Source organism: Triticum aestivum, chromosome 6B (genome assembly GCF_018294505.1).
Source record: "Triticum aestivum cultivar Chinese Spring chromosome 6B, IWGSC CS RefSeq v2.1, whole genome shotgun sequence".
NCBI classification, from domain to species: domain Eukaryota; kingdom Viridiplantae; phylum Streptophyta; class Magnoliopsida; order Poales; family Poaceae; genus Triticum; species Triticum aestivum.
In genome coordinates this window covers 310,983,445-310,994,231 of record NC_057810.1, presented here as the reverse complement: position 1 = coordinate 310,994,231, position 10,787 = coordinate 310,983,445, and the positions used below count along the sequence as shown (strand labels likewise).

Below are 10,787 nucleotides of genomic sequence, written 5' to 3'. Positions count from 1 at the left end.
AAGGTCCCCCGAAGACGAACCCTGTTGAGAAGAGCTGCTGGCCGGACTGCAAAAAGTTGAATCCTGGTTATTGATCTAGGATAAACACAGTACCTTCGGATTGCAAATTGACTTGCGGCTCGGTGGAGGGTTGTCCCGTTGGAGGGCATGATGCGGTGAGGGTTCCTGTCGGGACATGGCCCCTTGGGGATGTCTTCTTCCCTGGTTTGGGCATCTCTGCCTCCAAGTCTTCGAAGGCAGCCCTTTTCCTCCCACGCGGGGAGGAGGCCTTAGCCTTCCTTTCCCGACTATCCTCCTTAGGGGAGGTAACAATTCCCCCGGTTCAGATGCGTAGCATTTGGGGTTCGGTTTCTTCGTTCTTCCCCTTGTCTTTCCCCGAGGGCATCGTGCTGAGTACCCGGTCAAGCATCTTGGCCACGGTGGGACCAGGCGAACCTTCGGGAAGTGGTGCCGGACACCTGATTCTCTCCGCCTTGCTGAGCCATTCCTAGCCACGTATAATTTTTAGAATAAACAACTATGGCAGATTCAAAACAAGGTGTCCGGTGTCAAGATTACTTACTTGGGTATCTGGGCGATTGCAGCTTAGGCCCGCACCCTCGATGGTGTTCGGACACTCTACTTTCTGTCCGAAGAATAATTTGCACATCTCTTCGAGCTTCAAGCCGAAGAAGTGCTTGATAGTCCACGGACCCTCCGGATTGAACTCCCACATCCGGAGAGGCCGGTATTGGCACGGTAACATCCGTCGGATTAGCATCACTTGCATTATGCTGACAAGGTTAATGTCCCTCTCAAGAAGCTCCCGGATGCGATTCTGCAGTACTGGTACATCACCAGCGGGCCCCCAATTCCGCCCTACATCGGTCCAAGATGCTAGCTGTGACGGGGGCCCCGAGCTGAACTCGGGAGTGGCCACCCACTTCGTGCCTCTGGGAGCCGTGACATAAAACCACCTCCGTTGCCATACATCGGATACTTCCGGGAAAGAACCCTCTGGCCACGAGGCATCGGCGTTCCTGCTTATTACGGCGCCTCCGCACTCCGCGTGTCGCCCCTCAATCATCTTCGGCTTCACATTGAAGGTCTTAAGCCATAAGCCGAAGTGTGGGGTGACATGGAGAAAAGCCTCGCACACGATGATGAACGACGAGATATGGAGAATGGCCTCTGGAGCCAGATCATGAAAATCCAACCCATAATAGAACATGAGCCCCCTCACAAAGGGGTCGAGGGTGAGGCCCAAGCCACGGAGGAAGTGTGGGACAAAAATGACACACTCATTAGGCTCCGGTGTGGGGATGACTTGCCCTAGAGCAGGAAGACTGTGCTGAATATCGGCGGTCAGGTATCCGACCTCCCTAAGCCTCGCAATGTCTTCCTTCTGAATCGAGGAGGCCACCCATCGGCCCAGAGGGGCGGATCCGGACATATTGGAGGATCTGGGGTGTCGAAGCTTGGGTTTCGGGTGTTAGAGCTTGAGGTATGAGAAGGCGCGAGGAAGGTGGAAAAGAGGCGTAGGCCTCGACCCATTTATAAAGAGGGTGAATATCAAGAGTCCTCGATGTGACCGTTTGAGGCTTATCTAAAAACACACGGAGTTATACCAACGGCCGTCGTGGGGTCACGCACGCCCATATTAATGAAAAATCTCGTAATAGAAGGAACACGATCTCTGCCTCGATGGGACGTGCCAATAAAACCGCCTCATTACATGAGTCATTGTGGGGTAAGAAACGCCGGCTCGCGTTGGACCAGGCCACGATGCACGGGCACGACGCACGAAGATTGCCAACATATCAGATTTATGCCATGTGAAGATCATCTTGTAGATCCGGACACGATTCAAGTGTTCAATAATTACTTTGGAGTATTCAGAGAAGGAACCCGCCTTGCAATGCCGAAGACAATACTGCGCGCCGGACTCATCGTCATTGAAGCCTGGTTCAGGGGCTACTGAGGGAGTCCTGGATTAGGGGGTATCCGGACAGCCGGACTGTGTGCAACGTCCGGACTATTGAAGCGTGAAGATACAAGACTCAAGACTTCGGCCCGTGCCCGGATGGGACTCTCCTTTGCGTGGAAGACAAGCTTGGCGATCCGGATATTGTGTTTCCTTCCTTGTAACCGACTCCATGTAAACCCTAGCCCTCTCCGGTGTCTATATAAACCGAAGAGGTTGGTCCTTAGAAGGCCGATCACAATTACAATCATACCATCATAGGCTAGCTTCTAGGGTTTAGCCTCTACAATCTCGTGGTAGATCTACTCTTGTACTACCCATATCATCAATATTAATCAAGCAGGAAGTAGGGTTTTACCTCCATCGAGAGGGCCCGAACCTGGGTAAACATCTGTGTCCCTCGTTTCCTGTTACCATCAGCCTTGACGCACAGATCGGGACCCCCTACCCGAGATCCGCCGATTTTGACACCGACAGCGAGCCTTCAGCCAAATCCTCAATGGTGGCGACGAGGTGTGTGACATGTGGGATGTGCATTTCCCTATTATGGGGTTTAAGCCCGATCTAATCGTAGACCGAGGATCAGCCGTCGGACATTCCCATGGCTCCGAACCGGTCTAGTAGATCATTCAACGATGAGAGGTCTGATGGGTCCATACTCTCCGAGTATTCGAGATTGACCCACAGTATAGCCGCTACGGAGACGTTCGAAGTCATGCCCAGGCCGTATTCGCCCGGAAATAATTTAGACGAATCGACGGGGTCGGGATTTAAGGTCAGGCCCCAGGTGACATCAGTCCCTATTTGGTTACCAACCCCAAAGTTAAAGCGTCGGGATCAGCAAGTTCTTCAATGGGAGCTGAAGACTTTGTCATAGTAAGAACTCCCCAGGAGTCAGCAACAAACTCTAGGCTCCCAAACCTGATCTCCTGATCGGGGGCGAAACCTCTGACCTGGCCGAGACAACCAGTCAGCTCGGCGTGCAATACGACACTGCCGAACATGAAAATTTGGCCGTGGATGAAGATGTCCTCGGTGTTGATGGCCTTGCTAATGACTAATGAGCCATCGATCCTTTGGTGATCCAACAATGGAACTCTCAATGAAAGAACCAATGTCGGTGTCAAAACCAGCGGATCTCAGGTAGGGGTCCCGAGCTGTGGATCTTGGATCAATGGGGAAGAAGGGACAAAGGACACGATGTTTACCCAGGCCCGGCCCTCTCGAGGAGGTAAAACCCTACGCCCCGCTTGATTATATTGAAGTGTATAGGATGATTACAGATTCGGTCTACCACAAAATCGGATGAACTAAACCCTAGGTGAGTAGAAAGATGGTTGTTCTTATAGCCTCTACGGACTAAACCCTCTGGTTTATATAGACACCAGGGGTCCTAGGGTTACAATTGATCAGTTACAACGAAGGAATAAACATGCAAATTCTCTTATATTGAATTGGAGGACGCACCAAGGCTTCAAGGGTTTCCTGTCGAGACACGAAGTCACCTTTATAGCTCGGCCTCATAGTAGCCATGTGGCGGCCCACTTGTCCAACCCATAAGAGATAGGCCGGTAGCCCGAGGACCCCCTAGTTCAGGACTCCCTCAGGCGATGCCCCCACGGGGGGACATCTGGTGATGGTCGTCCATCAAAGAAAATGATCTCAGGCAGCGTTTCATGTTCCGTCACCAAGGTTTTTGTCACAAAATAGCATGGATTTTATAGTGCATTGATGCTAGCTTTTATAGTTCTTAGAAATGGCCTACCTAGAACAAGGGCCTTTCAACCAAGACGTAATTCATACAACAGAAACAAATGCACCAGAGACATGTAAAGAATAAAAATTGACTTGCAAAGAACAAAAATTGACTTAAATAGGCTTCAAAGAAAGGGAAATGTCGGTTCGTGCCACTACCGAAGATGCATATTCGAGCTCTACCATTCAAAATTGCGTATTTTGATTTGTGCCTCTAAGGCTTGCGAAGAAAGTAGGTGCATGCCACACTGCACCGTATCCGTCAGTTTGTTGTCAAATTTCGGTGTTTCCTTACATCTTGGACCCCACTGCTTCGCTGCGTCAACCAGGGGAGAACGTTTGACCATAGCTTTTTTCTCAGAGAAGAGTTTGATCATAGATGTGGACCATTTTCTCTTCAATGGGATCCATAACTTGTCATGTCAACTGCAATGGTGGGCGCGTATGACTGTTGGTTCATTGTTGGGCCCATTGTTGATGCAACGGGGCGGCAACGCCGATCTGTCCGCATGCCACGCTGGCCTATGCATGTAGGCTCGGAAATTAGGATTTTGAGAACACTGATTTCACTCAATTCAAAAAATAATTTCACTCATTTCAAAACTTATTTCACTAATTTCGGAAAACATATTTCCCTCGCTTCAAAAACTGATTTTACTGATTTCAAAAATTGATTTTGGTCAATTTCAAAACATAATTTCTATCAAATCAAAAAAATAAATTGCACTCATTTTTAAAACTGATTTCACTCGTTTTCAAAAGCATACCCCACTCATTTCAAAAAACTTATTTCACTCATTTCCAAACACTAATTTCACTCTATTTAGTAATTTCACTTATTTTTAAAACCGATTTCACTTGTTTCAAAAAAGCATATTACGCCAGGTTCAAAAAACTGATTGAAAAAAAAACAAACTAGTCCAAATATACAAAAGATTGAACTTGTTCAAATCGTCTTTGCAACAAGAGTTCAAATATGTATAAAAATATATAATAAAATTGGAATATTGGTTTAAAAGATGTAAATGATTGAAGTTTTTGTTTGGTATATAAATTTGTTGAAGAGAGAAGAGAGAGAATGAGGTGTGGACTGGGAGGATACCTGGTGCTCCCATCCATTTTGGTGCTCACATTCTCCAAATTTTGAAAATGCACATAAAAATTTGTGGATGTTCACATCACGTGAGTGTATAATCCCTAACAATTTCAAATCAAAATTTGAAATACACATTAAGAAACAAAAAAAGACAACTTCGGCATCAATGTTTTGCAGAAAACGCCCCAAACATTCCCGAAATGACGCTTTGGTCTACATCCCCATGATGCCGCCGCCCATTGGATCACAATCCAACGGCTGAGGTCGCATCGGAGCACAAGATATTATCGGATTTGTCTCTCACCCACGACCCGACACCCATCGGGTCTAACACTTTCTATTTTATTTAATGTTTATACGAGCAGTGCATGTGCTTCACCATGCCAGATCGCTCAGTGCACTTGCTAGTTCTCATTGGGCAAAATAATGAGCACCCTACCGGTCTCCTTTTATAGGCAGCACTCCAACTCAAGTACTCTCGAGTAGCGAGGTGGTACTAAAACGCTGAACATTTACCAGTAGTTTGCTGCATGCAAGGCACCGGGCCAAACAGCCTAGATTCCAGCCTCTAGAGGCCCATCAAGCGCACCTTGCACCATTTTCATACCCATTCGGCTGGATTGTGCCATGGAGGCGCGGAGTGGGCTGTGTGTAGCATACTGAAACACTAGTCTGGGACTAGATTAGGGCATATGTTAGTGTATTTAGATTTAAACAAGAGCAAATATAATACTCCCTCCGTTTTAAAATAGATGATCCAATTTTATACTACTTTAATACAAAATTAGATCATCTATTTTGAAACTGAGGGAGTAGATGTTAAATATTTTAGTTAATTATGAGTATTAATTGGGTGCTTCGTCGGACGACCCACGGGCAGAACCTTGTGGCCATATCCTAATCAACGACTAAGGGCCAGTTCTTTTGCTGGTTTTTTTGAGCTTCCAGAATAAGCTATCCCTACCCAGCTTATTTTAGAAGCCGAACCAATTTTTTTTTAGAAGCCTACTAGTCAAGTCTTAACTATTAGGCTTCTAAAAAAATAATTTTGGTTGGGCTTCTAAAATAAGCTGGATAGGGGTAGATTATTTCAGCTTATTCTAAAAGCTACCAAAAAAAACTGGCCCTAATCGGATTACCCACCTCTGAAAGAAGATGGCGACCCATACCTTACCCATTTACTTCGGGTCCGATGGGTGCGACCACCCATGGGTCGGATTGCCAGGTTGAGACGCAACCCGCTGTCTCAAAGTGTTCCCGTCTCGGGTCTCAACCCCAGTAGGCAGAGCGCCAGAGCCACCGCGCCATGGAGGACGGGGCTTCGGATTTCAGCGACTGGGAGGTGCTATCTGCATCCTCGGGGGTCGGAGGCGATGACGCCGTCCTTGTGTCCGGGGAAGGCGGCGACGTCCTCCACGACCACTTCGCCCTCGACTCCTCTTCCTCCACTGGCTTCTCCGGCGAGGGCTCGTGGTCGGAGGCTGCCTCCGACGACGTGGAAATTGAATCCGGGTTAGGATCAGTGGACAGATTTGGTTCTGCTATGCAAGAGCAGACGGATCTTATTGGGGTGGTGGATTCCAGCGCACAGTTGCAATTAGGCTGGATTGATGTGACTGCACAAGCCTCGCCGGTTTTTGGAGCCTCCGTGGCATGTGGTGGGGACGCACATGAGAAGCAAACTGCGGGGTTAAGTTGTGGTGAGCTTGATTGGATTCCGCAAGCCGCGCTTCAAGGGTTGGAGGGAATTTTGGACTCCGATGCAACTGCGGTCGCCGGTGTAAGACTCCAGATAGAAATATCAGAGAAGTCTAGTTTGCAATTGGAAGATGGAGGGGCTGATGCCCTTAGCGAAAGCTCTGTTCTTCAAGCTGCTGCAACAAGCGATGCAATGCAGACTCTGCAGGAAGAGCCGGAGCAAGGGAAGGATGCTAGTGCCGCTTCTGGTTGTGCTGAACCTGGTGGCGATGACAAGGATGGTTCTTCCCCTCTGGTTGCAGCTGCAGCTCCGGTCACCGGTGATGGAGAGAGGCAAGTGGTTGTATGGTGGAGGCTGCCGTTCAGGTTCATCCATTATTGTGCTTGGAAAGTGAGTCCGGTTTGGCCGATTTCCATCGCTGCAGCGTTGCTGGGGATAGTTGTGCTCGGGAGGAGGATGTATAGGATGAGGCGCAAGACCCAGGGCCTTCCCCAGATTAAGATCGCATTTGATGATAAGGTAATCATTTTGCTAATTGTTAATCTGTCATACTGTTCTGTGGGTTGATTTATGCTTTCATAATTTTGCTTCACAAACTACTAGTGGTCAAATCCTGAAGAATGAAATTAGAGTTGGTACCTGTTTGTTCATCTGATTGAAATGCATAATTCCATACAACAGTCTATAGTTGAGTTGTACCAGGTAATACTCCCTCTGTTCACAAATATAAGATGTTCTTAAGGTGAGTTCTGCCTAGGAAATTCTCATGTAGTCCTGCCGCACTGACCAGAAGAAACATCACTATTCAAATTCAGACAGCGTAGTTTATTTTCTGTAAAAATCACACCATCATGTATTGTCTGGTAGAGTTTGCCACTATTTTTGTGATCCTTTCTTTTTTCCATGTATTTATTATGGAGATGTTTTGATTCTAGGTAGTATGTTAGTGTTTACCACTTGTTTGCTGTAGATATATCCTGCTTGCTGATTCAATTTAAGGTGACCAGTGTGTAAACACGAGAAGCAAATACTGTTCTTGAACCCCCAACCTTGGAAAGTGGCTGTTTATCTGTAATAATGACACAAAAATATCCCCTTTCATGCTTATATCATCTTTGTTCCTCCTTGAAACAAATAATTCAAACGTTGTACTTAAGAGAGTTATCTTTTCTCATTTTAGATATCTCTCAGCAATGTAGTAGAATAATGGGACTTTGTAATTTCATCATTCTCAAATTATTGGTGAATGTAAACTGCCGCATCAAGCCACACCCAATAATTACAATTTGGTTCCCAGTGGCAGCCTTTATATAATTCAACTGGATCTTAGTGAATGTTTTCCGCACCGGTATCAAACTATTCAAACTGACAGAATCATTCCCAGATTCTCATGATTAACTCCATCTTGGATAATGCAGACCATGATCATAATTATTACCACAAGCACATCATGGCTCTGTTTCCCCTCTACTAAAGGCAGATAATGGTGTGAACCCTTTGTTCACAAATATAAGATGTTCTAACTTTCTTCTGAATCGGATGTATATAGACACGTTTCAGTGTGTTACTCATTTCAGTCCGTATGTAGTCCATATTGAAATATCCGAAACATCTTATACTATTTGTGAACGGAGGGAGTACATAACAGTTGGCTGATTAGGTAAATTTGATACTGTACCTAACCATGGCCAACTAATTACATGAGACTGAATTAGGAGTGTTTTTAGTCCTAGGGATTTCATGCAAAGTCAGGACTGGAAATATTAGACATTGTTATTGTAATTAATCTGAATTCCATGTCAGGTCAGGCATGTGTCAAATTATCCCATTAAAACAGTGGCATGGCCTGTCTTGGCGTGCTTGAGCCACGTGCTACCTTTCTTGACCACATGTCAATGTGGGATGTCATAAGTTTCCACTCTTCAGCTATTGATGGCTATCATTTGTAATGACATCATATCATTACTTTCGTTTTACAAGCATCGGCCTCTAACCTTGTGTTTTCTTGTGCGCGAACAATACAGAGGGCCTCCCAGTTTGCAGACCGCGCAGCACGTCTCAACGAGGCCTTCTTGATCGCAAAACGTGTACCCGCTCTGAGAACTTTGTCTGGTGCTGCACTCCCCTGGTCAATGATGCAAGAGAGATGAGCCAGCCTTCTTGAAGCTTCATAAGAAGATATCCCTGTTGGATTAGCCAACAGGAATGTATGATAAAACAAAATTTTAATAAGAACATCAATCTGGATTGGGCATATCTTGGTGGTGTTTTCCTGGTGAAGCATCGAGGATGTTGATGTCTATGTCGATGCCTAATCAGATATATTTACTATTAGCCTACTGCACAACAGTTTTTGTCTTATGTTTTTCTATTCATGTTTGGTAGGTTTTATAAATCTGTATGAGTCCTAAATGTGCCATTACTCTGGACATATGTTTTATCTACGTGGGTGCTTTACTTTTTTTTTTTTTGCGATATGTGGGTGCTTTACCGTTGAAACGGGAAGAACATCGCTGTGGCATTTTTTTTGAGGCAAACGTAACCCTCTTATGGACGTGCCATATATTGGAACCCTGGTGTGATGTTAAATGAGCAAAGTCTGGGTCTTGGCCCTTTGGTGGTGCGTCGTATCTTGATCCGGATATGATGGTAAATAAGCAAAGATTGGGTCGTCGTATCCTACTTTGATATATTGTCTTCACCTTGCGTTTAAAGGACAACTACACAACCATCTTTTTATTCCTAGCGGCAACAACACAAATACAAGTGTTTTTGCTTTCTGTCACTGATGCTTACTTGCATGGTTGAGCCAACTATCATACACAATTCTCTCCGAAGATCAAACCTCATACCTGTCCACAAAAACAGAGAATAGATTGGAAAGCATATATGAATAAGAATTATGTAACAATAGAACCAAATAGATCTCAAGAAAAATCATGAATAAATCTGATCATAAAGTGACAATTGATGAATTACACAAAATGGATCACAATCATGCACTACAAAAAAAAGACACATCCGTGACATTTTGGACCGAACGATTTTTTCCTGTCATGCTTATGACACTTCTATGACGATAATTGTGACAAAATCCGGTATCATCATAGATGTGGTGGGCTCCTATTTTTATGACAATAAACCATGACAGAAAATGGGCTTTTCGTCCTGGGCGGGCCGGAGACGCACCTGCATGACATTCTTTGGGCCGTCCATGACGAAAACAATCGTGGTAGAAGCGAGGGCGAGGAAAATTTCGGGGAGTTCCCGGTTAAGATGGGTGGTCGGGGCCAAGCGATGCACGGAGGTTTGCGCGTTTTTCTCGTACACGTATGCGCGTGTGTGCGAGGCGTTGCGCTCTAACTGAACCCGAGTGAGGCGTTGGGCTCTAACTGAACCCGAGCGATTGCACTAGCTACGTTACTGAACCCCGATCGATCCCTTGCTGTTAACTGAACCCGAGTGATTTCTTCGCTACTGTTGCTAACTGAAGCCGATCGAAGTTGTCTTTTGATGAACAGTTTCCGGTGGGGGTTGGATGAACAGTTTCCGGTGGGGGTTGGACGAACAGGATCCCATGGTAGTAGTGGTTGTTGCCTCTGGATGAACAGGACCCCGATCGAGGAGGTGGGGGTGGATGAACAGTAGCCGATGGAGGGACCCCGTGGAGGGCTGGTTGAACAAGACCCTGTGGAGAGGCTGGTTGAACAGGACCTCGTGGAGGGCTGGTTGAACAGTAGCCGGTGGAGGCTGGTTGAACAGGACCCCGTGGATGAACAGTAGCTGGTGGAGGCTGAAGGAGGGCGATGGTGGCTGAACAGTAGCCCATGGAGGCTGGAGCAAGGTTGATGAACAGTAGCCCGTGGAATCCCGTTTTGCGGTATGCCACACCCCTCCTGATCAACATGACCCCGTTTCGACCGTAGGCGCTCTAACACAAGTCTCTTTCCTCTGTTTTGCGGTACGCCACACCCCTCCCGATCAAGAGGACCCCGTTTCGACCGTACGCGGTCGGACACAAGTCTGTTTCCTCCATTTTGCGGTACACCAGACCCTTCCCGATGAACATGACCCCGTATCGACCATACGCGGTTGAATAGAAGGTTGTTTCCTTCATTTTGCGGTACGCCAGACCTCGTTTCGGCTATTCTGTCCAAGCCGGTTGGCTCATGATGAACATGTGACGTTGTTTACTCTATTCCGACCTAGCCGGTTGGCTGCTGATGAACAGGATTAGTCGTTGTACGCGTTAGAGCCCCCGCCCGTATGTACGT

At 46.5% G+C, this 10,787-nt stretch overlaps 1 protein-coding gene across 2 annotated transcripts; it reads left to right on the top strand.

Moving 5' to 3' along the window:
- The first annotated feature begins 6,007 nt into the window (after positions 1-6,007).
- Positions 6,008-8,990, top strand: LOC123137044 (uncharacterized). 2 transcript variants are annotated; one of them, XM_044556588.1, is made up of 2 exons: positions 6,008-7,032; positions 8,550-8,990. In XM_044556588.1, the coding sequence occupies exons 1-2, from the start codon at positions 6,121-6,123 to the stop codon at positions 8,661-8,663; spliced, it is 1,026 nt and encodes a 341-aa protein (XP_044412523.1). In that variant the 5' UTR covers positions 6,008-6,120; the 3' UTR covers positions 8,664-8,990. The 2 variants fall into 2 exon arrangements, with proteins under 2 accessions (XP_044412523.1, XP_044412522.1); XM_044556587.1 differs by having other exon boundaries at positions 6,017-7,032; positions 8,538-8,990.
- The last annotated feature ends 1,797 nt before the right edge of the window (positions 8,991-10,787 follow it).

Bases quoted from the DNA above. Each gene is read 5' to 3' on its own strand.
- LOC123137044 (XM_044556587.1), top strand. From the start codon at position 6,121: ATGGAGGACGGGGCTTCGGATTTCAGCGACTGGGAGGTGCTATCTGCA. The intron at 7,033-8,537 runs GTAATCATTTTG...CGAACAATACAG, and splicing joins AGATCGCATTTGATGATAAG to AGGGCCTCCCAGTTTGCAGA.